This window comes from Myxocyprinus asiaticus, chromosome 32 (assembly GCF_019703515.2).
Source record: "Myxocyprinus asiaticus isolate MX2 ecotype Aquarium Trade chromosome 32, UBuf_Myxa_2, whole genome shotgun sequence".
Taxonomy (NCBI): domain Eukaryota; kingdom Metazoa; phylum Chordata; class Actinopteri; order Cypriniformes; family Catostomidae; genus Myxocyprinus; species Myxocyprinus asiaticus.
Genome location: NC_059375.1, coordinates 281,375 through 308,769, shown reverse-complemented (window position 1 = coordinate 308,769; position 27,395 = coordinate 281,375). Strand labels below are relative to the sequence as shown.

The 27,395-nt window shown below is 39.7% G+C and overlaps 1 protein-coding gene across 2 annotated transcripts in view; it reads right to left on the bottom strand.

Moving 5' to 3' along the window:
- Positions 1–27,395, bottom strand: part of LOC127423030 (DNA topoisomerase 2-alpha-like) — a 62,021-nt gene that overhangs the window by 23,241 nt on the left and 11,385 nt on the right. For both annotated transcript variants that reach the window (XM_051667007.1, XM_051667008.1), the window contains exons 9-21: positions 23,074–23,175; positions 22,828–22,965; positions 22,512–22,650; positions 22,242–22,399; positions 21,994–22,119; positions 21,804–21,914; positions 15,611–15,716; positions 10,211–10,320; positions 9,372–9,464; positions 9,170–9,284; positions 8,196–8,317; positions 2,729–2,877; positions 2,301–2,532 (exon numbers count right to left, since the gene is read on the bottom strand). In XM_051667007.1, the coding sequence (XP_051522967.1) occupies positions 2,301–2,532; positions 2,729–2,877; positions 8,196–8,317; positions 9,170–9,284; positions 9,372–9,464; positions 10,211–10,320; positions 15,611–15,716; positions 21,804–21,914; positions 21,994–22,119; positions 22,242–22,399; positions 22,512–22,650; positions 22,828–22,965; positions 23,074–23,175 (1,701 nt within the window). The remainder of the gene's footprint in view (positions 1–2,300; positions 2,533–2,728; positions 2,878–8,195; positions 8,318–9,169; positions 9,285–9,371; positions 9,465–10,210; positions 10,321–15,610; positions 15,717–21,803; positions 21,915–21,993; positions 22,120–22,241; positions 22,400–22,511; positions 22,651–22,827; positions 22,966–23,073; positions 23,176–27,395) is intronic.

Sequence of the window (27,395 nt, the reverse complement as noted above, 5' to 3'; positions counted from 1 at the left end):
GCAGTCTCTGAACTTTTCAATGCTTCAAGGGGATTCATGAGATTGTCACTACATTCAGACAACATTATGCCAAGACACTGAAGATGCTAAATTGCAAACATATTTTGATATATCGAACAGTGTTGCCATTGCGAGGCATTAAATTAATGGCGAAAAATGGGAAACACGAAGTCTCTCATATCTTCTGTGTGCAATGTGTGATTTAGATCAAAATTGAGATGTGTTTAATTTTAGGGGCTAAATCACATGGATTTGACTATTTTGGGTCACTGTCATAGCGCCACCACCTGGCAGCAGGAATTGTAGCTCTTACAACACACTTTAAAATAGTCCTCTTATATTTACCCAAATTGCTTCAAAATTGTTTAGAATAATGTCAAATGCATGTGTCCACCTTGCATTGTTTTCCAAAAGCCACCAGGTGGAAATGACCAGTTATGCTTGGGCCCTAATACTTGAAAACCATGAACAAATCCATGCAAGATTTTAAAAAATGCCACCCAGGCTAAATTAAATAGATACTTTTTTTTTTTTTTTTTTTTTTAAGGTGTTAGGTCGCCACTTGATGTCCAATGTAAAATCTGGTTGTTGAAGCAAAACCAGTTGAGAAGCACTGCTGTAGTGATTTAGTAGTGCTGATAGTTGTTGTGTATGTTCTGTTAAATAAGTTTATATTATCTGTTTGTATTTATGTTTCATTAAAAATAGCTTGGCGTTACGTCTTTAACGCAGTTATATTTAATGCGTTATAGCTTTATTAAAAGATCAAATCAAATCACTTTTATTGTAGTTAAAAAGTTAAAATAATACGGAAGCAGATCATGTAAATAACAGCGCCTTTTCTATGAGTTGCGTGAATGTCCCGATCTAAGGGGGAGAGATTGAAACTACACCCGGCTGATGCACACACTGTCTCGGGGATGCATGTCCCTCGAGCGCGCATGCTTAATGCAGCTAGATTATAACGTGATTGCTCGCGACTTACTGAATCATAATGTGTCACTGTGCTTTTCTTATCATGAAGGAAATTTGCAATACGCAGCTTTATTAATAAGAAAGTGAAAAGGAAGGTGAGAGCGGGTAGTCTTCGCCCCATTATACACTGCAACAAAATACGTTTTTGATTTGTTTTTGTTTTGGCTCGTTTTCCCAATACAAATATCAAAAACTCCTTTAAAAAGAACATACATTTTCTTTAGCAGCTATATTGTAGAAGAAATTTTTTTTTATCTAAGAATGTTGAATACATTAAAAATACAAATATTTTAAAATGTCTAAAAATCCTTAAAAAAAAAAAAAAGAAAGATGCATTCACCTGAGCAGCAGCATATAAGATATTTAGACTTGCTTTTAGAGAATAGATCTTGAATATAAGTATAATTTGTCTTTACTGCAATTACAAAAGTATAACCAAGTGAAAAAATACACCTATATAAAATAAACTTGTATTTAAGATACAGTCTCTTAAAGCAAGTCTAAATATCTTATATGTTGCTTCTCAAGTAAATGCATCTTGTTTTAAGGATTTTTAGACCATTTTAAATGGAAAACAAGACAAAAACACTTGATAGCAATGTGATTTTTGTGCAGTGAATTTCCCTTTAATTGTCATTTAGAGGTATTTTTAAAAGATGATTTTGTCCTCTTTATTGTTAGTAAGCCCATTTAATACATCCTTTTAAGTTGGGGCACAAGCTGAATAATCAGTTAAGAGCTAATCGTTGCAATAATTGCCAAATAGTTGAATAATCGTTCTAATAATCGTTAGATTAATCATCAAAATAATCGTTAGTTGCATCCCTATTTAAAAGTAATTTGCTGTGTTGAGGCATTTCATTATTTGACAGTTATTACAACAGCTATCTGAGGCTACCAGAGCCCTTCAAGTGTCAGAAGCGGCCAGTAAATAAACACACATGACAAGGCGAACATGAATAACCCATCTATAATGATTATAAGTTCGTTTTAAGCTATTCCTCCACCGATGCACGTAAATACGGGTTTGGCGTTGCAGGCACCGCTGCTGAAAAAATCCTAGCAGAAACACTGCATGTTGATAGTGAATGTGCTGAACTCTACCGACACCTGTGTGAACATCATTCATCCACAAAAAAAATCCCCAAGACACCAGTTGATTTCAGGTCATTGAGCAAAAATCGCTTAGAAAAGTGAAGTTTTTGGTTGCAGTTGCCACTTGCTTTGAAATATGTAATGAAATGGCATTATAAAAATATGGCTTAAGTGTCCAAATATTTTTTTGGGGTCACTGTACACACATTAACAAAATGTTGTTTCCTCACCATGGGAAGTGGCTCTTCTCCGTTGAGCAGGCGGTGAATGTTGTTGATGATTTCCCGTACATCATAGTTCGGCATGCGGCTGGCCCAGCCGGTACCGATGCCCTCGGCACCGTTGGCCAACACCAAAGGTATAATAGGAATGTACCACTCCGGCTCCACCCGCAGGTTATCGTCATAGTTATACTTCAAAAGGTTATCATCCACCGCAGGGAACAGCAGACGTGTCAGCGAACTGAGAAACGCAGTGGAAGGAGATTTACACTTTAAATGTAGTGTACGTAATATGAGGCATGCAATTTGAATTTTTGTTATGTTGGCAGGATATGTAGTGTGACCTGTCAAATCATAGATTTAATGCCCAGATCTACAGATTAAATATGAACAGAATAATAACTATGGAGATGATGTATGTGGGACTGTGTGTGTACCTGAGCATGGTGAAGATGTATCTGGGGCTGGCCGAGTCTTTTCCTCCATGCAGACGTGTGCCGAACTGACCCAGAGGTTGCAGCAGATTCAGATTGTTACTGCCCACAAAGTTCTGAGCCAAACCCACGATGGTCATCATCAGAGAAATCTGTGAAAACACATCTACATGAGAAAAGTAGCAAGAAATTAAAGGAGCTGAAGTTGATCATTCTTGATCTATGGACAGCATTGGTGACATACTGTTGATTACACAATATAAATGATTCATTGCTCAGTTTGTAGTAGTGATGCACAGAAATTAAATTTCTTTACTGAAACTGAACATTCTAGACACACTGTTGGGAATAAAAAAAAAAAAACATTCGGCCCAAAGTCTAATTTAAAATAATCAAACCCTAACCATTAAAGATGCACCAACTACACATTTTATTATAAAATAATATTTAAAACATATATTTCATGTGTTGCATATTAAGAAAAACTTTTACTACTGACAGTAATTCCAAATCTTCAGTGAACGTGAAATTAGTTGTATTGGTACACGGTTTTTTTTGCACATTGAATGTGGACCTGGAATGGATTATTTGTGATGTTTAAAAGGTATCATTCTATAACCTAACCTTATATTAAATATGAAATAGTTTGACTATAATAGTTGCATTCACATACGGCCTCTTCCAGAATATTACTTACAATTTCCAGTTTAGAGGTCGTGTGTGAACATGACCCTTTTGAAAATACTGGTAAATTTTGCTCTGGCAATTTTCCTTTGCGAAGTTGTATCATTTCCTATACATTTCATTATTGATGGTATGTGTGAACAGCACATTTGGTACATTTACCAATAAAGGCAACCCAATGATTTTCCTGTAATTTACCTGGTTGCATGTGTGAACAGGGCTATTGTTTAACATTTTTTTAGAAAATATCTTTGAATTTGTCAATTGCCTGAAAAAAAAAAACCTTGTCCCCTTCATCTAGTACAGCACTTTTACAGTTATTTATGCATTTATTTTTTACTCGTTTTTTTCAGGTCAAGAATTAGTGCAGGGCCTAACAAGTGTGCAAACATGCAAAACAAAATAAGTAATAATTTAAAAATAATGTATGTCCCTTTATTTCATTTCACTGGTGATATCAATGTTAAATACTTGTATTCTGAAAATAGGTCAAAGTTAAGAGGAAGAGGAGGCTGCTCAAATGTGCATGTAGTTATTTCCCCACCATATTGAAAAAGTTCATACACATTTTAACTAGTGCAGGGTATTGATACAGGGCCTGGGTAGCTCAGCAAGTAAAGATGCTGACTACCACACTTGGAGTCGCAAGTTCGAATCCAGGGCGTGCTGAGTGACTCCAGTCAGGCTTCCTAAGCAACCACTTGGCCCACTTGCTAGTGTGGGTAGACTCACGTTAGGTTAACCTCCTCATGGTCGCTATAATGTGGTTCTCGCTCTTGGTGGGGTGCGTGGCGAGTTGTGCATGGATGCAGTGTAGAATAGCATGAAGCCTCCACACGCACTAGGTCTCTGCAGTAACATGCTCAACAAGCCACGTTATAAGATGCGCGGATTGACCATCTCAGACGCGGAGATAATGGAGATGCATCCTTCGTCACCCAGATTGAGGATTCACTACGCCACTACGGGGACTTTGGGAACGCATTGGGAATTGGGCATTCCAAATTGGGGAGAAAAGGGGAGGGGAAAAAAAATTAACACCTTATTTGTATAGGATTAGATATAATATTCTGACTGTACAGTAGAGCACTTTACGGAGTTGAGACATAGCTAGTAAAATGTTTGTTTTCCACTCCATAACAGATCTCATTTTTCTTTCATCAGGCTCCTAATGATTTAGGCCAAGTTATCATTACTGTGGTTTTCAATGTAAATAGTCCTTTCTTTAACACCTGCCACAGTTGCAGTCAAAATGTATAATACATTTAAAATTATAACATTTCTGTTAAATTAACAGTTACTGCCACTGATACACTGTATTTTAAAAGGTAATTTTGTAAAAATCCAAATAACTTCACAGATCTTTATTGTAAAGGGTTTAAACAATGTTTTCCATGCTTGTTCAATGAACCATAAACAATGAACATGCACCTGTGGAATGGTCGTTAAGACACTAACAGCTTACAGATGGTAGGCAATTAAGGTCACAGTTATAAAAACTTAGGACACTCAAGAGACCTTTCTACTGACTCTGAAAAACACCATAAGAAAGATGCCCAGGGTCCCTGCTCATCTGCGTGAACGTGCCTTAGGCATGCTGCATGGAGGCATGAGGACTGCAGACGTGGCCAGGGCAATAAATTGTAATGTCCATACTGTGAGACGCCCAAGACAGTGCTACAGGGAGACAGGAAGGACAGCTGATCGTCCTCTCAGTGGCAGACCACGTGTAACAACACCTGCACAGGATTGGTACATCTGAATATCACACCTGTGGGACAGGTACAGGATGGCAACAACAACTGCCCGAGTTACACCAGCAATGCACAATCCCTCCATCAGTGCTCAGACTGTCCACAATAGGCTGAGAGAGGCTGGACTGAGGGCTTGTAGGCCTGTTGTAAGGCAGGTCCTTACCAGACATCACCAATAACGATGTCGCCTATGGGCACAAACCCACCTTCGCTGGTCCAGACAGGGCTGGCAAAAAGTGCTCTTCACTGACGAGTCACGGTTTTGTCTCACCAGGGGTGATGGTCGGACTCTGCGTTTATCGTCGAAGGAATAAGCATTACACCGAGGCCTGTACTCTGGAGCAGGATTGATTTGGATGTGGAGGGTCTGTCATGGTCTGGGGAGGGGTGTCTCAGCATCATCAGACTGAGCTTGTTGTCACTGCAGGCTCTCTCAGTGCTGTGCATTACAGGGAAGACATCCTCCTCCCTCACGTGGTACCCTTCCTGCAGGCTCATCCTGACATGACCCTCCAGCATGACAATGCCACCAGCCATACTGCTCATTCTGTGCGTGATTTCCTGCAAGACAGGAATGTCAGTGTTCTGCCATGGCCAGCGAAGAGCACATCTGGGACCTGCTGGATCGGAGGGTGAGGGCTAGGGCCATTCCCCCCAGAAATGTCCGGGATCTTGCAAGTGCCTTGGTGGAAGAGTGGGGTAACATCTCACAGCAAGAACCGGCAAATCTGGTGCAGTCCATGAGGAGATGCACTGCAGTACTTAATGCAGCTGGTGGCCACACCAGATACTGACTGTTACTTTTGATTTTGAACCCCCCACTTTGCTCAGGGACACATTATTCCATTTCTGTAAGTCACATGTCTGTGAAACTTGTTCGGTTTATGTCTTAGTTGTTGAATCTTTATGTTCATACAAATATTTACACGTTAAGTTTGCTGAAAATAAAAGCAGATGAAAGTGAGAGGACGTTACTTTTTTTGCTGAGAGATAATATATATACACACACACACACACATAGTGCAAATACAAATCTTTTATATACAGTGCAAAGGAATGTAATGGCAGAAGAGGTAGGATGTGTTGGATAAATATAAAAAGACTAAACTGTGAATTGCTCATAATTATTGATCAAGTGATCAGCTCTGCACTCTCATCTCTGGAGAGCTGATAGCGGGTTGAAGCAAGCTCCAGAATTACACTAGAATAGAGCAGATCACCTGTGCAAGCTTCTTCGATGTCTCACGCCACTTATGTGAAAAACAGGCTTCAACTGCACCACGCAAATGCTTTTAAAGCATATCAAGCCCTAGATGCCAGCTTCGGTGTGTCATGCATGTCATGTTTGTTTAATTATGTCATTGGCATTACATTGTTTAATGTTCATGTGAAAGATTTAAAAAATTGATTTAATGGTATGATTTATTGATTTTAGTCTGATCAGTGGTGTATGTTTTGTGATGCTATTGACACCAAAAATAAAATGTCAAGTTGTCCTTTATAAATAAAATAATGTCAAGATGTTTAATTTTATGTGTGAAAACTGAATTGAAAATTTTAATATTTTGCAAGTTGGAAAAGTAAAAAAAATTGAGGATGACCCACTAGTCTGTGGACTAATTCACAGTAGTTTTAATATGCTTGTCATCAGGTGAAATGTTCCTCCGGTGCCATTATTAAGACATGTTTTAAGTGAACATAACAAGCAAGTATCTTTTTGTGAGCTGCAGTGCTGAAAATAGCAGTGCATCATAATACCTGTGCATGCTATGAGTGTCAACAACAGAGGGGCAAAATCTATATTTACTGTGGTAACTTACTGCATGCCACAGATTGTCCATTAAGCTTAAATTGTATTAAACCTAAAACATGATTGTGATTTGAAATATTCACCCCCCAAAATATCTATACATCTATCTATCTACAAGCAGCAATTACTGGGGCTAAGCATGAAAACAGCAGAGTAAGCAGCTAAGTATGAATAGCAAAAAAATAAAATTAGAACAAAATCATAATTTTAAACAAAGCAGTTTGAAAGGTATTTTTAGATAACCATTTTTTATAGCCTTTGACCACTAGGCGGGCCCCAAATTATAAGGTCAATAACACCACCTGATTACAATTTGTATTACGGGAAACAAACTTAGGAGAGATGAAAAAGGTGAGAAAGTCATAGCAGTTGTTCCAGATGTAAATTTTAAGTTCATTTGTTAGTTGTATTTAAAGCTTTTCTTTTTTCTTTTTTTTTAAGCTTAAAGTAACAATTTCAAGGAAAATGTAGAACATTTATCAAACAATTTGTGCAAATTAGCTTCAGGAAAAGTGACATGAGCTGAAAGGCAAGAAGTTTGCTTCCCTGTTTTACAATACAATATAACTTTTTACCAATAGGTGGTGCTGTCACCAAATTTATGTGGTGCAGTCAGGGTGTGGAGAATGACACAGTTTCATATCAATATGTTAAAAGCATTGAAGAGGTACAGTCTCAGATGCTTTTTGTTGTCTTGCCATCTAATTAATTCGTGCACTATTCAAGAACAGTTGAGTATCAAAAAGCTTTTAAATACTTTGTCATGAGTGTCTCTAGATGAAATGTGTCATTTTGTGTGAATCGGTCGTATGACCTAGGAGTTCGAAAAAGCAGGTTTTTCAGAAAATTCGAAAATGGCAGATAATCTTATGGTATGCATTCTACTTGGCATGAGGCAAGGAAGAGGAAAATGCTATTTTGTTTCCAAACAGTTCAAAAGTTATTAGCATAAACGTGTGTAAATTTCAGACTATCCTCTATTAGTGTGCACAACTTTTTGGGCTGCCATAGACTCTCAGCCAGAAATGACAGAATAATAACAACAACACTAACAGAAACAATAGGTGCCTACACACCTTCGGTGCTTGACCCGTTTAAAAAAAAAAAAAAAAAAAAAAAAAAAAAATCACACACACACCAAAAGCAATGTGAAGTCTCTTTCACATACAGATGAGACAATGTATGGAGCACTGTCACTGAGTGGAGTGATACGAGTTCTCACCTCTCCATGATGATAGGCTGACATCTCAGCCACTGATCCAGCCAACTGAGCGACCTTCACCTCTCTCTTATCATTCCTCTTAAAACAACAGAACAGCACCTTCCTCTGACCCGGCTTCAGACCTGACACACAAAACAACAGACATTTTATTTCTCTGAAACAAGAGTTTGCTCATGAACTGCATGTACTTAAAGTTGGCATGCAATCAAAATTGACCCCATTTATTTTATTAATGCATGTTATTGGTCTTATTGTGAACGATTCATCCATGCATATTTGCTATTTTATAAAAAAGGAACTTTTTAGTCAGTTTTAAACCCCGCTCCTTCAAGAGTCATGTACACAAACCTGGCATGAATGCAGAAGTGGGTTATTTTTGGCTGTTTAACTCACAAACATCTGTTCCCTACCCCAAACAACCTGGCTTATGGGCCTGCTGGCTTATATTTAAATTTCCAAGAATTTGTGATTGTGCTAAAGACATTTCACATCTGAATACTTCCAGAGGTGATCACTACTGAACACAACGCGAGTCGGATGCATCTGGAGTTTATTCATATTTTTTTTAAAGCAGGTATCTAGGGATGTACAGCACAAGTAAGTGTTCTTTATTCTTTATATTGTGTATCGTGATTCAAAACATTGAAATATTGTGATTTTTACCAGCTTGTTTCTCATTAATTTGCATTGGGCTCCAGCCTCATCATAAGAAAACACAGTGATGTCCAGTGCGTGTTTGTGGGGTGGTTATACAGTAGATTGATGTCAGTTAGATCATTGTTCGGTTCTCAAGTCAGTGGGTTACAGTGTGCCTCTGTCGACTGCAAACTCGCATTCAGGTCCCTGCTCCACATTTGTTTTTGGTTTGATAAAGTATTTCACTCAGAAAAATATCACAATACGGAAGAAAAGATAGCAAATTTTCATTTCATGACGACTTCAACAGAGCTGTAATGTTGATGTACGTCTCTCACCGTCCACTAAGCAGGGAATGGACCTCTCATTATCAGAGTTGGAGAACAGCACCAACTCTTTATTGACAAAGTCATGGTAGGAGAGGGACGTGGTCTCCTGTCCGTACAGATACTCCTGCAGAAAACACAGACATGAGATGAGGCTTCCTGATGGCAAAAAGAGCTCAACTCCTTGTCTCAGCACATCTCTATATTGAGGTACCTCAGGCAGGTTGTGTTCTCTGCGCTGGCGTCTGTTTATCATGAAGCTGGTCAGCCATTCCTTCCTCTCCTCCACCTTCTTCTTACTAAAGGCCTGAAAACAGACAAACACATCACACACATCCATTTAAAAAAAACGAACATTACGCAATAGCTGCAACTAATGATTTATTTGGTAAACAGGTATTACTTGGGCTTGGTGATACAGAAAAAAAAAAAAAATATTCAGTCTTGACAATATTCATTTGTTGATATTTATTTGCTCCAAAATGGCTTAAGAGTGATTATCTTCAATCAGAGAATCCATCATTTCAACCAAACAGCCATTGTAATGAATTAAATTCAAAATGTTTTGAAAAGGACATTAGAGAAGACAGTTGAGTAAAAATTTAAAATGCTACATAAACTTGATTTAATCATTTCATATGTACCAATCTAACAGTGCACAGTAATAAACTGCATTATTTACCTACATATATTTTACCAAAACATTTGAACTATATGAAACTCCAGAGACTTCTGGGAATATTTGAGTGTTGACAAACAAACAGTCGAATCAGATTTGAAATCAATTCAATGAAAGACAGTTTGAACTGATTCACAGAAATGCTTTTCTACTGAAGTTTTGGTTCTCTCAAACTCACAAGCCATAAGGCAAGAAATCTTTGCAACATTTACGATGTTGCTTAATTTGAGTGATTCCCAAATGTATATGCAGTTCAGCCCTATGTATTACATCGGTTTTTGTTTATAAATCAAAACAAAATTATCCAAAGTCATTACTTTATTAAAGCTGACAAAGATATATTAATAAATACAGCAGTATTATGATGTGGTTACCAGGGTGATCGCCTCATCATCGGCCGGCCCAGAGTACTTAAAGGGGATTCGATGCCTCGCCATATCCGAAAAATACTCTTTGGCCTCCTTAGATGTGCTGGTACCCAAACCTGCAGACAGACAGAAAACTACACGTGACAACCTCGCACATTTAAAAACCACTTTAAACCTTTAATTGAAAACACCTCTCTTGCACACCAGCAGTCTTGCAGTCTGTGGCTTCTTCATGTCACACATGCAAACTGATGAGGGCAGAGTAAAACGATGCTTTCGTTTATTGGCCCACCGATGTGTTTATTTTTTTAAAATTAATTTTACCCCCTTTTCTCCCCAATCTGGCACGCCCAATTCCCACTACTTAGTAGGTCCTCGTGGTGGCACGGTTACTCCCCTCAATCCGGGTGGCAGAGGACAAGTCTCAACTGCCTCCGCTTCTGAGAGTTTAAACGGCCTGGATCACCTGCTTGGATTGTCGTCATGATTTGTGAACCAGAGGAACTTTTGATCCTGATACTGAAGTTTTTGATTCTGGCTGATAGAATACGCTCCAGAGGAAGATATTAGATGAGCGCTCAACGGGAAGAAAACACTGGATTTTCATGAAGTTCATGAATGACATCCGTTTAAGAGATATCTGCATATGGTATATGATATTAGTTTTATTAATATTAGACTTTATCTCATTAGACAAGATAGTTAAAAGTTACAGGGAACTGTTGAGGAGAGAGAGGGAGAATGAAACAGACGAGCACTTTAACATTATGAGCTCAAACGCATCTGCCGCGGCTCTGATCTGCAGACCGTTTAAATGACACACCAATCTATTATTGTAGTAACACGATGGCAGGTAACAACAAAACAAACCGTGACTGGTAGTTTACATGTCTCAGTCGCTTCACATGCAAGCAGGTAATTTTCGGCACCCTCAAAAATAAAAAAATAAATAAAAATATTGGCCAAACGGGAAAATTTATCGGTCGATACCGATCATTTTTGTAAAAAATTTTTTAAGTGAGATCAGGGACTTTATGCATAGACTTAACTCTGTTGGTATGATGCCTTCAAACAGGTCATGCATAAAATCTGGAGGAAACCCTTGTACAGTGTGGAAATGAGAAATTCTCTCAAGAACACAGTCTCTCTTTACTCCGTACAGGGAATTCTTCAAGATGCTATTTGTGAGTTTCGATTGTCCTCAGTGGAAACACTCCCTCTTTGACCTCATGCTTGTCAATCTCGTCAACTAGCTAGGCAAAACCTGCAGAATTTATCAACATTTTTGCGATTAACATTTTTATTGATTCATCTATTAGAAAGGAACAGCAAAACACACAATATATATATATATATATATATATATGTGTGTGTGTGTGTATAGATGTGTGTGTGTGTGTATGTATATGTATGTATGTATGTATGTATGTATATATATATATATATATTATACATACATATACACACATACACAGAATCAATATTTAACCCTACCTATCCACCCCATACCCAACAACACCCCGGTGGTCACAATTATAGACACACAACAAACAAAAATATAAATAAATAAAAATAAATTAGTCACACACATCCCTTACACCTCTCTCCACTGTCCCTCCCCGAGAGCCCTCCAAAAAAGACAGATATTTGCCCCATTTCTCCCCAAACATGTCCAGACTCCCCAGTCTTCTGGATGACCCCTCCTCAAGAGCTGCCACTCTGGCCACCTCTGAACACCACTCCTGAAATGGAGGCGCTCCAGCTGACTTCCAACTCCTTAAAATAATCTGTCTGGCAATCATAATACTAATTAGGACCCAGTTTTTCACGTGCTTATTCTCCAAATTAATGACTTCCCCATCTCCTAAGATACAGAGTCTGGGGCAGAATAAAATTTGAGATGCCAAAACCTCACAGATAAAACTCTGAATCCTCAACTAGAACTTGAATCTTAACACATCCCCAAAAAACATGGGTTATGTCTCCATCTTCCAATTGATATCGCCAGCAGGTGGGTGTGTCTTTAAGACCAAGCCTATACAATCTAGAGGGGGTCCAATAGACTCTGTAAAATCTTAAATCGCATAAGGCGAACCCTAGCATCTCTAGATGCAGATTTGATGTTTTTTTAGAATCCTAGCTCACACTTCCTCCTTCAATACCAAGTTTAGATCTTTCTCCCATAATCTCTTAAGAAGTTGAAGTTCTGTCTCCCAGACTCTGAATTAGCAGGGAGTAATACACCGATACCTCATGACCTTTACCAAAAGCAGTAATCACAACTCCCATAGTATCTGCCGCTTTAGGGTGGTGTGTGCTACTCCAAAAACAGTACAAAGCAGGTGGCGGAGCTGTAAATACCTAAAAAAACTGAGATCTGGGAATCCCAAAAAGTTGAACAAAATTTTGAAAGGATCAACACTCCATTCTCATACAGGTCACCGAGTGTAGTAACCCCCCTCCCAATCCATTCTGACCAGCAAAAAGGGGACTTGTTGATGCATAATTTGGGGTTCAGCCATATGCTCAAGGCAACATTTAAAAAAATGTCTGAATTAAACACTCTGGACACTTTTGTCCATACCGAGTGCAAATGTGAGATAACGGGGTGTAACTTAGCTTCTCCGATTAATTTGATAGAAAGGCTCTGCAGTGGAGAAATAGGGGCGAGAGCTTCCTGTTCTATACAGAACCAGGGAGGGGCTCTCTCAGGTGGAAGCAACCGATGAGCCAAATATCTGAGACCGAATGCATAATAATAAAACAAAATCTTGGGTAGGCCTAGCTCACCTTTGTCAATCGGCCTATGTAACTTATTGAAATGTAATTTGGGACGCTTACCATTCCAAATGAAGGACTTCACTATGCTATCAAATTGCTTGAAATAAGAGAGGGGGACATCTATAGAGAGAGACTGCAGCAAGTAATTTAATTTTGGAATACAATTAATTTTAATAACATTAACTTTCCCAATCATAGATAAATGCAATGAAGCCCACCTGTCCACATCACTTGAAAACCTTTTTATTTTAGCGACCGGAGTCTGATCATTTGCCACTGACCACATGATATTAATGAAATGCCGAATTTGGTCAGAAGAGCTGTGGCCCCTAATAAACCCCACCTGATCTATATGTATAAGAGATGTCATAACTTTACTTAATCGGTAAGCCAAAACTTGACAATTTTTTTTTTTTACATCTAGCTGGATCAGGGAAATTGGACGGTAACTTTTACACTCAATTGGATCTTTGTCCTTTTTAAGAATCAGACTGATCCGGGCTTGCGTAATGGTTGGCGGAAGCTTTCCATTCTTTAATGATTACGTATAAACTTCTAATAAAATTGGAGCCAGTTCTATAGCATAAGATCTAAAAAATTAAGCGGCAAAACCATCAGGCCCCGGAGCTTTGCCTGAAGGTAAGGCCTTAATAACCTCAAGCTCCTCCAAGTTTATCTCAGAATCAAAAGAATATTTTTGCTCAGTCGTCAATTTAGGGAGTTCTAATGGTTCAGCAAATTTTCTAATATCTTCAGTGGATGAAGACGTGGAACTATAAAGATCAAGATAGAATTCTTTAAAATAATTAATATAATGGCTGAGGTAAATTTCACCACCAGCAGATTTCACTGAGGGAATGGTAGAAAAAAAGACTCTGTTTTATATATCTTGCCAGAAGCTTCCCTGCTTTGTCACCCGACTCAAAGTATGACTGTCTTGCCCTGAATAACCAAAACTTCACTTTCCATGACAAAATAGTATTATATCTGTATTTCAATCGGGTCAATTCTCTGAGGCCATCAGACGACATGTGGCGCTTCAGCTCTGCCTCTGCACTTTTAATATTTCCTTCCAACTCCACGAGTTCTCATGGTTTGGATTTTTTGATGAATGAGGCATACTGTATGATCCGACCCCTAAGAACTGCCTTAAGTGCCTCCCAAGCCACGCCCACAGTGGATACTGAGGACCAATTGGTCTCCATATAAACACTGATTTCAGCCTTTAACATTTGTTGGAAATCAGGATTTTTGCAAAAGTGATACATTAAAGCGGCAACTATATGATTTCTTTTTCTCCATATGTGGCAACACCTCTAAACTCACCAGGGTGTGATCTGAGACTAAGATGTTTCCAATGAGCAATCAACAACAGATGAAATGAGGGATTTAGATATATATATAAAAAAAATCTATTCTAGTATAAATCTTATGGACTGATGAAAAACGTATAGTCTCCACCAGATGGGTTCAAAAGTCTCCAAATATCTGTAAGACCAAAATTTTTACACATCCTGTGAAGCTTCACTGTTGCTCTAGGGGGCTTGCACACTTTTGCTTCACTATGATCAAGGACTGAGTCCATCAAAAGATTAAAGTCTCCTCCCAATATTATATCATGAGGGGTGCCATCGGTTTGCAACATCCCATCAAGATCTATAAAAAAGCCCTGATCATCAACGTTGTGCGTAAATATTAGCCAAAATCAACCTTTGCCCCTGAATGTCTGCTTAAACAATAATTGCTCTTCCTATTTTCTCTTTAATCTGTTTGAGGCATTTGAATTGTAGATTTATTTATCAATATAATGACTCCCCTACTCTTACTTGAGCCAACACTAAAGAAAACATGTCCACCCCATATCTTCCCAAATTTTTCAGCTTCCTGCGGGTAAAGATGTGTTTCTTGAAGAAACACTATATCGTATTTCTTACATTTAAGAGGAGAAATAACCTTCCTTCTTTTTATGGGGTGCCCCAACCCATTTACATTCCATGTGGAGAGAGACAATCCACTCTTATTAACAATTGACACATTGATATAATAATTAAAAAAAAATTGTCTGTCAAAAGCAAGGTTATACAGACCACATTCCCCATTAATGCAACAATCAAACCCCGAACCCCCCCCACCCCGAACAAAACAAACAGAAAAAAAGAAAAACGTGCGCATTAACCCCGCGCACGACAGCACCAACCGGCGTCAATCCCTCTAAACTCAGAAGGTCCATGTATGCATACGAGAGGCCCCGCGACAGCTTTGCCATCGGATTGCTCAAGTCCGGTGCTTCTGCACAAATTTTGTGAGGCAAAATTACGTAACAGAAAATGCTTTGTAAAACAGACCCCAGCCAACAGGCAGAATAAACACAAAGAACATACAGATTCAGGTGTATGGTGTGTTCCTTAACAAAACAAAATTCCAGCTGATATCAAGCCGTTCAGTTTCCTCGGACAGACAAACAATGTTACAAATGTTCAGTGAGCCAGTTCACGTAATCATTCTAATGCCCCAGGTCGATGCCGATAATAAAAAAAAAATAAAAAAATAAATCGGCCTCTGCAATATATTGGTCGACCACTACTTTTGTTTGCCATCGGACTACCACAGGTGTTTGAAACAAACCTTTGTAGTATTTGATCTTCCAGGATTTCAGGTTACTCTGTTTTTCCTTCCACTCATTGAACTCTGGGATACTGTAGAATGACATCTCATGCTTCTTACCAGACACCTACAGAGAGGGCAAGAAATCTTGAAAAATGAATCCGTTTCATCTATTTTTTTTTCCTCCCCCTATTCTCCCCAATTTGGAATGCCCAATTCCCAATGCACTCTAAGTCCTCAAATCTGCGTAGTGACTCGCCTCAATCCGGGTGGCGGAGGACGAATCTCAGTTGCCTCCACGTCTGAGACAGTCAACCCGCGCATCTTATCACGTGGCTTGTTGAGCGCGTTACCATGGAGACATAAGCACGTGTGGCGGCTTCATGCTATTCTCCACGACATCCACGCACAACTCACCACGCGCCCTACCGAAAGCGAGAACCACATTATAGCGACCATGATGTGGTTACCCCATGTGACTCTACCCTCCCTAGCAACCGGGCCAATTTGGTTACTTAGGAGACCTGGCTGGAGTCACTCAGCACACCCTGGATTCGAACTCACAACTCCAGGGGTGGTAGTCAGCGTCTTTATTCACTGAGCTACCCAGGCCCCCCCGTTTCATCTATGTTAAACATTTATGAAATAAAGATCTGATCATGGTCTTCATCAACTCTCAAGTGTACTTTGTTATAATGTGTGATGGTGTGGATGTTTGATATTTTGTGTGATGGTAATGAAATATTTCAATGAAATCTTTGGACTCACTAACACAAGATAGCCAACAGTCAATTAACCATTTCAGAATAAATTCTCACATACTAATCAGCTCAATAACACATAATAAACCAACTATTAAATTATCATTGTGATGTAAAAATCTGAAGATTTTTTATTTCTGGTCTGCAAACAGGCATTTTCAGGATAACCAAACAGAAACTTAAAGTAGTAAAAAAAAAAAAAAAAAAAAAAAAAAAATTGGGCACATACTACATATTTTAAGAAAATGATTTTTTTAATAGTTCTTTGAAAAGTGCGGATTACCCGGATTTAAAACCTAACGTGTGTAACTGTGTTAGAGTACTTTAAACCAAGAGTCTTCAACATGGGGTCACCGCAGGGGATCCACAAATTATTGCTTGATCCACCATTGGCATTTGTAATAATCACTCACGCGCACGCGAGAGTATGAATTTTAGTCTATCCACTGTTGAAGTCCTTCTCAGCTGCATGCCAAATCTTAAAGTGTGAATAAACAGCGCTAGTCAGAAGAGCGCAGCCCGGATAAACCCTTCACACGACCACCGCTCATCACAAGCCGCTCAATGAGCGACACACATCAGGTTTAGCAGCGCTGCAGTGGAGGGTCGCGTGAGTAAAACATGTCTGCTTTGCGTTGGTCGTGCTGAGCGGTTGAGCAGATGACAGCCTACAGTTTTTATTATTATTATTAGTTGCTTTTTGCTTTTAGAACTATAGCTTACTTGCCTGGTGATTATCAAGCTGGCATACGCTGTCTGTTTTTCTTTGTCCGTTTGTCTGTCTATCTATCTGTCTGTCTTTTTCTTTTTGGAGGAGGTTTGGCACAGTGATTAACAATGGGAATTAGAAATGTCACTTCATACAAAAATATTGCAGACCCCTGCTGTCCCTGCTGAAAAGACCAGCTAAAACCAGCCTAAGCTGGTTGGCTGGTTTTAGCTGGTCGCCCAGCCTAGCCAGGCTGTTCAGTTAGCTGGTTTCAGAGGGGGTTTGAACACTTTTTAGCTGGTCAGGCTGGGAGACCATCTAGCCTCCCATCTTAAACCAGCTTGGCCAGGCTGACCAGCCAAGACCAGCTAAAAAAAATAAATAAATGAATAAATAAATAAAAAAAGGTGTCCAAAACCCCTTTAAAACCAGCCTGACCAGCTACTGTATGACCAGGCTGGGCGACCAGCTAAACCCAGCCAACCAGCTAATGCTGGTTTTAGCTGGTCTTTTCAGCAGGGCATCATTTTATACAGGGGTGTAAAAAAGTGTTTGCCCCCTTCCTGATTTCTTATTTTTTTGCATGTTTGTCACACTTAAATGTTTCAGATCATCAAACAAGTTTAAATATTAGTCAAAGATAAAACAAGTAAACACAAAATGCAGTTTTTAAATGAAGGTTGTTATTATTAAGGGAAAACAAAATCCAAACCTACATGGCCCTGTGTGAAAAAGTGTTTGCCCCACCTGTTAAAACATAAGTGGTTTATCACACCTGAGTTCAATTTCTCTAGCCACACCCAGGCCTGATTACTGCCACATCTGTTCTCAATCAAGAAATCACTTAAATAGGACCTGCCTGACAAAGTGAAGTAGACCAAAAGATCTTCAAAAGCTAGACATCATGCCGAGATCCAAAGAAATTCAGGAACAAATGAGAAAGAAAGTAATTGAGATCTATCAGTCTGGAAAAGGTTATAAAGCCATTTCTAAAGCTTTGGGACTCCGGAGAACCACAGTGAGAGCCTTTATCCACAAATGGCGAAAACATGGAACAGTGGTGAACCTTCCCAGGAGTGGCCGGCCGACCAAAATTACCCCAAGAGTGCAGCGACGACTCATCCAAGAGGTCACAAAAGACCCCACAACAACATCCAAAGAAGTGCAGGCCTCACTTGCCTCAGTTAAGGTCAGTGTTCGTGACTCCACCATAAGAAAGAGACTGGGCAAAAATGGCCTGCATGGCAGAGTTCCAAGACGAAAACCACTGCTGAGCAAAAAGAACATTAAGGCTCATCTCATTTTTGCCAGAAAACATCTTGATGATCCCCAAGACTTTTGGGAAAATACTCTGTGGACTGAAGAGAACTTTTTGGAAGGTGTGTGTCCCATTACATCTGGCGTAAAAGTAACACCGCATTTCAGAAAAAGAACATCATACCAACAGTAAAATATGGTGGTGGTAGTGTGATGGTCTGGGGCTGTTTTGCTGCTTCAGGACCTGGAAGACTTGTTGTGATAAATGGAACCATGAATTCTGCCGTCTACCAAAAAATCTTGAAGGAGAATGTCCGGCCATCCGTTCGTGACCTCAAGCTGAAGCGAACTTGGGTTCTGCAGCAGGACAATGATCCAAAACACACCAGCAAGTCCACCTCTGAATGGCTGAAGAAAAACAAAATGATGACAAAATGAGTGGCCTAGTCAAAGTCCTGACCTGAATCCTATTGAGATGCTGTGGCATGACCTTAAAAAGGCAGTTCATGCTCAAACCCTCCAATGTGGCTGAATTACAACAATTCTGCAAAGATGAGTGGGCTAAAATTCCTCCACAGCACTGTAAAAGACTCATTGCAAGTTATCGCAAATGCTTGATTGCAGTTGTTGCTGCTAAGGGTGGCCCAACCAGTTATTAGGTTTAGGGGGCAATCACTTTTTCACACAGGGCCATGTAGGTTTGGATTTTGTTTTCCCTTAATAATAACAACCTTCATTTAAAAATTGCATTTTGTGTTTCCTTGTGTTATCTTTGACTAATATTAAACTTGTTTGATGATCTGAAACATTTAAGTGTGACAAACATGCAAAAAAATAAGAAATCAGGAAGGGGGCAAACACTTTTTCACACCACTGTAATTATTTCAATGGCTTTGCAATGTAAACATCATGAACTATGGTACCATAGAACCATACATATTTCTTTGGCATAACACACAACTCAATTTTATACAATATGTAACGGGGGTCCCGGCTCCATCTCCCTACCCTGTTGGGTGCTACGTTCAGGAGCAGGTTTGGTTATAAGCAATAATGAATAATTATCAAAGATAATTATCAAAATCAATAGAATATTGATATTGACATCCGGAGAACATCGACATTCCAAAGGAAAACAATGAAGGCTTTGAATCTAAGCACTGACATCCCCTGCCAGCCTTTGACACAGGTGTATGCAAAACAAACCAAAACACTTCTCTTTAAAGTATAACAAAGTTTGATGCAGTAATATCAATTAATAATAAATACAATGCAGTCAATAAACTTCCAACTTCCAACTACAAACTAAACAGTAACATGATTAGATAATGGTAACAAATAAGCCTATAATATATGAGAGGAAGGTATGTGTGTATGTGTGGGTGTGTAAGGAGTGACGCGCACAAAAAGAGCGTCACGCGAGGTTTCCGGACAGAGAATGTGGCCGCGAATATGGGTGGAGAGAGGCTGGTAAATGGCGTCTGCCCGTTTAGCGCATCTCCGCTTGTTCGATAACTTGGCGATAAAGCTCCGCTTTGTCCCCAAGTTATCTACTAGCCAAATGTGTGTGCGGGTATGTTTGTGAGGGGTTGTGTGTGTGCGGTTAGTACGAGAGAGAACAGGGTAACTGCATCAAAGACGGTTTTCGCCATCGTTGGGGGAAGGCAACTGTTAGTTTATCACTCAGAGACGCGGTGGACGGCTCGTAAACCATCCCACGGTCTTTGGTTCTTTAATGGATAAACTCAGTGTGCCAGTCTCACCCGCGATTGCGGAAATACACAACAGTCCAACGTGGTTTGACAACAACACAGCAAATCTCATTTGTGGTAACAGTACCTTACAGTAATACCTTGAGAATTATTAGCAGCAATGAGCGGACTTGGCGTTCTGTAAACTGTACAAGCAATAACCTTGATACACAATAATACACTATAATAATCTACCTCTGCCCAGACGTAAACCTCGAGTCGCATGAGGACATGGGTAGAATGTGTGTTCGTCCGTCGTTTGACTCCGACTCTGTTCCTCCAAGCTCGGGTGATGATGGGAGGCCATTTCCTCGTTCTGTTGGCGGGCGGTATGGCGGCTGATTTTCGGCGGATTGGTGGAGAAAACAGTGAAGTTGACTTGGTTGAAGAGGGGAGAGAAATCTTCTTTCTTCACTCCTGCAGGCAAATGGGTGAAGATGTGGATTGCTCTGCGGTCTCCATCCGTTAGCATGTTCGGTGGAACATGGAGAAATCTCAACTCGTCCAGTGAGATGGAGATTGTATGGCCAAAGTTTCAAGTCGTACGTTACTTCCTTGTGCAACGAGGCTAATACCTGAGAGCAGCAGAGCTGCGTCTAGACACAGCACGTAATGTCGCTGGAAGCAACGCCCAGAAAGATCTCAGAGGATTTTCTACTCCTGATGACGTCATGGTTTAGGGGCGTTCTGTCGTGCGCCTCATCCAATAGGAGTTGAGAGTTCGATCCTTCAGAATTTCACACATAGGTGTAAAGTGAGCAAGGCTTCATGGGATTTGTAGTCCGTTTTGGACTCCCTTTGTTTGATTTTGACACAGTTAGACTTTATGACTATGTAGGCCTCAGTCTAAAGCCTGATTTAATCACGCATGTGAGCCTCTCTGCACTATCCTGTAACCGGAGCTCACAGCCCTGTTGACGGGCAAGCACAGATAAGAGCAGAGCGCAACTTCAGGCTTCAGTCACTCCACACACATCCGTGTCCCACATTATAAGTACTACATATGCTTCTTAAGCAAGATGAATATCATAAGGTTGCTGCAACTGAAAAGCATAAGGACGTGGCTGGCATTAGTATAAAAAAAACAATAAAAAAAACATGCATCTTAAAAAAAAATATACATCGATTTTTACGCATTGCATCGATGACATCATATCATTGGTTATTTGATCCAGATCAATGGATTGTTACACCCCTACAATAGCGCGAGTTGGGGAGGGACTATCTAATTGTTCAATCAACAAGACCAGAGCGTATATGAAAGCTGTTTGAAAACAGTTAATTTTTGCAATTCTGTTTGGTGACGTAGATATTAAAACACATCAAAAGATTGGGAAAGAGACAAGCCCAAAATACAGAAAATGTCACTGCAAACACTTCAAATTAGGGGGGAAAATTAATAAAAAAAGGAGACGCATTGTAAAGCTATGATCCATTACACTAGCAAGAATTATTATTATTTTTTTTTTTATTTTAGAAATGAGTTTTTAGTATTTCTTTGAAGGTGAAGATGACCAGTGTTGGGGGTAATGCGATAAAAGTAATGTGTGTTATGTAATAAAGTAACGCGTTGCTTTTGTACACCTCTACTGTCCCTGGGCCAAAAGTAACAACACTTTACTTTCCATAAAAAAATAACTTAAGTTACTTTGAGTAATGCAATACTCTAATGAGTTACTTTTAAAAAGTAACATTACCCAACAATGAAGATGACAACATGTTCAGCGCTCATGTACCTTGATAATGGGGGTGATGAACTCCTCCAGGAAGTTGTGCTGCAGCAGTGAGGGCCAGTTATGATGGATGAAGTTGATGAGGAGACCTTTAATATGAGACCCGTCTTGATCCTGCACAAGACACAATCACCCAACGTTACGACATCTACAACACGCTACACCCATCACATGTCCTGTCCTGGAGTCTGACCTGATCTGTCATGATCATGAGTTTTCCGTAGCGCAGGCTCTTGAGTGACTCGGGGTCACTATAGTTCTTCCTGTACTGCAGACCCAGGATCTTTATGATGCTGTTGATCTCAGCATTCTCCATGATCTACAGGATCAATTCATGTTAAATGAAGAGACAGAAGATACTGCAACACATTTTGTTAATAAAAGGGTCTCAAGTAATATGACGTTGAATGTGATGTAGGCTTGAATTAAAAGTCCATGTACCTGTTTGTGTGATGCCTCCCGCACATTGAGCATTTTACCACGCAGAGGGAAGACCCCATAGCGATCACGTCCCACCACACCCAGACCAGACACGGCCAGAGTTTTGGCCGAGTCTCCTTCGGTCAGGATGAGAGTGCAGCTGGAGGAATTCTTCCCACCTGAAAAAACCGAACCATTACCTGAAAACGACTTCATCCAAATACATGGACATAATTATATTCCAATGAACACTAGAAGGTTGTATGCAACCTTCTCTCATGATGGTCTCACCTGCGTCGTTGGCGTCATCCAGCTTCGGCACTCCTTTAATCTTGGTGTGTTTGACAGCAGAGCATTTCTTATTGAGTTGAGTCTGAGCTTTAAACTTCACCCAGTTCATGATGCTCTCCACAATCCCACAGCCATTAGCCTACAGAAGAGACAAGAGTTTTACATCTACAGAAATGGAGAGTGGGATCTCATCGCAGGACACTAATGTGGCTCATTCGCTACAGGGTCATATTATAGAGAAAAATCCTGTTTTTAAATTTGACAGGTCTGTCAAGGAATTTGTTGCAGAAAAACAGCAGTGCTTTGCATGTCTCACCTGTTTGATGAACTTGTCACTCAGAGAGCAGGTAGAGCCAAAGCTCTTTTGCTGTAGAGTCATGTTCTCTTTGGTTTGAGAGTCAAAACTCGGGTTCTCAATCAGACAGTTCACAAACAACCACATGTGGTTCTTCACCTGCACACATACACACAAATCACCACTTTACCTCTTATTGATTGCAAAAACAGTGACATGAGGACATTTAGAATGTCTTCTTTTCATTGTTCAATCATCTGGGTGTACCTGGAAAGGTTTGACGGCCACTCCAGCCTTATTCTTCTTCTTCACCACTTCAATCAGTTTGGACACAATCTGGTCTGTAACGTAGTCAATGTGTCTGCCGCCCTGAAACACACACAACATTATTACCATGCTCCAGACTAAAAACAATGACTGGGGGAGCCAGTGGATTCTAAAATGAAATATTCTGGAGCTAAATGACTCAATATAGATGGTAATTCAGAAGGACTGTTGTCCATTTTTTGGGCTCTATCCAGTGTTGGGGAAGTTACTCAAAAAAAACCCAAAAAAAAACCACTACAAATAACTACTTCTCTAAATTGTTACTGAATTACTACTGACTAAAGTAATTAGGAAATCGATTATTTCAAGTTACTTTCTAAAAGTTCTCGTTCTTTGTTGCATTCAAGTCGTACACTCATCATCACACTTTTCTCCCTCACAAAGACTCATTAGGGGACACGCCCTTCAGCTGATACAGAAACGCAAACAGACGTACATATGGACATAATTCATGATAAAAATGTATTCTACATAATATTTTAGAAATATGTGTAACCCTAGTATTGTACTAGTGAAGCCAGTAACTGTAATCTGATTACAATTTAAAATGTAGTCCATTAAACTACTTTGTCTCAAAAGTAATTCAATTGACCCTTTGCTAAGCTCTGCCCCCTTTAGTTATCATTACTCACTCAGTTATTCAGAACTTCCAATAAGAATGAACAGGAGATTGCCATGAATGGTGTGGTTTTTGGCTAAATATTTTCATAAACTGAATTGATATTCCTACGTGGACTGGAAGAGTGACACTATAAAGCACATTTATCTGACGTTTTTTGCAAAAGAAATAGTTAAATTACACAATTTGATTGAAAACTGTGTAGACTGCGAATCAGAATTGAGGCAAACAATTATAAGTCACTTGAAAAGAGAAAAACATCATTTGATGCGATTACAAACCTCATACATTAGTGTAAGTGAACAGAACTGATCATAACACACTCACTTTAACTCTTTATATACCTTTACTAAGACCTGAATCAATACATGAATTTACCTTAGAGCAAATGTAGATGTCCTTGTTGATGTTATTCATGTTAATTTGAGAATGAGGGCTGACACAGATGAATCTATAGCACGCTCTTCTCCAGATTCATTTAAAGAAAATCGGATAAGACCCAACACAGGTTAGCAGTTTGAATCAGATTCACTTTCTCAGCAAATCAGCTGTTAGTGAGCTCACAACTGGGAGTACAGACATTTCAAAATAAGAGTCCCATCTGTATTTCGTGCTTCTTTATAATTAAGTCACGTATTGTATAACCGATTTTTTCTTCTTCTGGTAATTATTGATTGGGATTGGAGTAGCTCAATAAACTGCATCTTGGATTTCATTCAATTTGCACTCTTGTAGTCTCTGTGTCTGGGCCATCTGGTACCAGTAAAAGACTAAGGCAGTATTGTAAAACAATTTATTTCCTCATACACACACACACACACACACACACACACACACACACCGTGCATCCGGAAAGTATTCACAGCGCTTCACTTTTTCCACATTTTGTTATGTTACAGCCTTATTCCAAAATGTAGAATTTTGAGGAAAATAATGAATTTAATCCAAACAATACCCCATAATGACAACGTGAAAGAAGTTTGTTTGAAATCTTTGCAAATTTATTAAAAATAAAAAACCACATGTACATAAGTATTCACAGCCTTTGCTCAATACTTTGTTGAAGCATCTTTGGCACCAATTACAGCCTCAAGTCTTTGAGTATGATGCTACAAGCTTGGCACACCTATTTTTGGGCAGTTTCTCCCATTCTTCTTTGCAGGACCTCTCAAGCTCCATCAGGTTGGATGGGGAGCGTCGGTGCACAGCCATTTTCAGACCTCTCCAGAGATGTTCAATCGGGTTCAAGTCTGAGCTCTGGCTGGGCCACTCAAGGACATTCACAGAGTTGTCCCGGAGCCACTCCTTTGTTATCTTGGCTGTGTGCTTAGGGTCGTTGTGCTGTTGGAAGATGAACCTTCACCCCAGTCTGAGGTCCAGAGCGCTCTGGAGCAGGTTTTCATCAAGGATGTCTCTGAACATTGCTGCATTCATCTTTCCCTCGATCCTGACTAGTCTCCCAGTTCCTGCCGCTGAAAAACATCCCCACAGCATGATGCTGCCACCACCATGCTTCACTGTAGGGATGGTATTGGCCAGGTGATGAGCGGTGCCTGGTTTCCTCCAGACATGTCGCTTGCCATTCAGGCCAAAGAGTTCAATCTTTGTTTCTCATGGTCTGAGAGTCCTTCAGGTGCCTTTTGGCAAACTCCAGGTGGGTTGTCACGTGCCTTTTACTGAGGAGTGGCTTCCGTCTGGCCACTCTACCATACAAGCCTGATTGGTGGAGTGCTGCAGAGATGGTTGCTTTTCTGGAAGGTTCTCCTCTCTCCACAGAAAAACGCTGGAGCTGTCAGAGTGACCATTGGGTTATTGGTCACCTCCCTGACTAAAGCCCTTCTCCCCCGATCGCTCAGTTTGGCCAGGCGGCCAGCTCTAGGAAGAGTCCTGGTGGTTCCAAACTTCTTCCATTTATGGATGGAGGCCACTGTGCTCATTGGGACCTTCAATGCTGCAGAAATTTTTCTGTACCCTTCCCCAGATCTGTGCCTCGATACAATCCTGTATCGGAGGTCTAGACAATTCCTTGGACTTCATGGCTTGGTTTGTGCTCTGACATTAACTGTTAACTGTGGGACCTTATATAGACAGGTGTGTGCCTTTCCAAATCATGTCCAATCAACTGAATTTACCACAGGTGGACTCCAATCAAGTTGTAGAAACATCAAGGATGATCAGTGGAAACAGGATGCACCTGAGCTCAATTTTGAGTGTCATGGCAAAGGCTGTGAATACTTATGTACATGTGATTTTTTTCTTAGTTTTTTATTTTTAATAAATTTGCAAAGATTTCAAACAAACTTATTTCACATTGTCATTATGGGGTATTGTTTGTAGAATTTTGAGGAAAATAATGAATTTAATCCATTTTGGAATAAGGCTGCAACATAACAAAATGTGGAAAAAGTGAAGCATTGTGAATACTTACCGGATGCAGTGTATATGTATATATATATATATAAATAAATAATATATAAATAACACACACACACACACACACACACACACAATTGAGGGACTATTACGCAAGGTGAAAACATTCATTGATGCTCAAGGATACAACACACTACTATATGCATACTATATTTTATGTAATTATCTGTAATGTAGATTTTGAAGAGCAGTATTAAATAAAAATCTTTTATCTCTTATATTTGTATAAATTATGAAAGGGGTGTGAACATTTGAGACAAAAGGGAATGCAAACTTATCTTCAACTATATACTTTATACTGTTTATTAAACCTCCGATTAATGGGTTATCTAAATTGAGCAATTCTGTAATTTGGTGACTAAAAACAGCCATTTGGCTCCTTAATGTTTCAGATTAGGAGCCAATGGCTCCTAGGTCATTTTTTTTAGTCTGGAGCCCTGCTACATTGACCCGCTCACTATTCTAAACAGCACTGTGGCAGCAGTGGAGTCATTCAGGTTCCTGGGCACTACCATCTCACACGATCTGAAGTGGGAGACCCACATTAACTCCATGGTGAAAAAGATTTTATAGGCTTGGTTCTTAAAGACACACCCACATGCTGGCGATGCCAATCAGAAGTTGGAGACATAGCCCATGTTTTTTGGGGATGTGTTAAGATCCAAGATTTTTTTTTAAAGATTCAGAATTATTTGCGTGACATTCTGGACACTGAAATTTTACTTTGCCCCAGACTTTGCATCTTGGGCGATGGGGAAGTTATAAATTCGGGTGACAAATATATAAAAAATTGGGTTCCGACTAGCGTGATGATCGGTAGGCAAATTATTTGAAGGGGATGGAAGTCAGACGGAGCGCAACCATTTCCAGAGTGGTGTGCGGAGATGGGGAGGGTGGCGGCTTATGAGAGTATGATAGATGGAAGGCTGGGGTGGGAGGACTTATTTTTCAGGAAGTGGGATAGGTATTTGGCAGTTTTGGAGGACTCTAGGGGAAGGGATGAGGAGGGAGATGTTTAGTTTAATTATGTATATTATATATTTTATTTATTTGTATTTTTTATTTTATTGTTTGTGTGTGTGTATTTTATGTGACCACAGGGGTGTTCTTTGGGGTAGGGTGGGTTGGTGTTTGGGGAGGGATATTAATGGGTGTTAAAAGTTAAATGTTGATTCGGTGTGAATATGTTGTGTTTTTCTCTGTTGTGCTT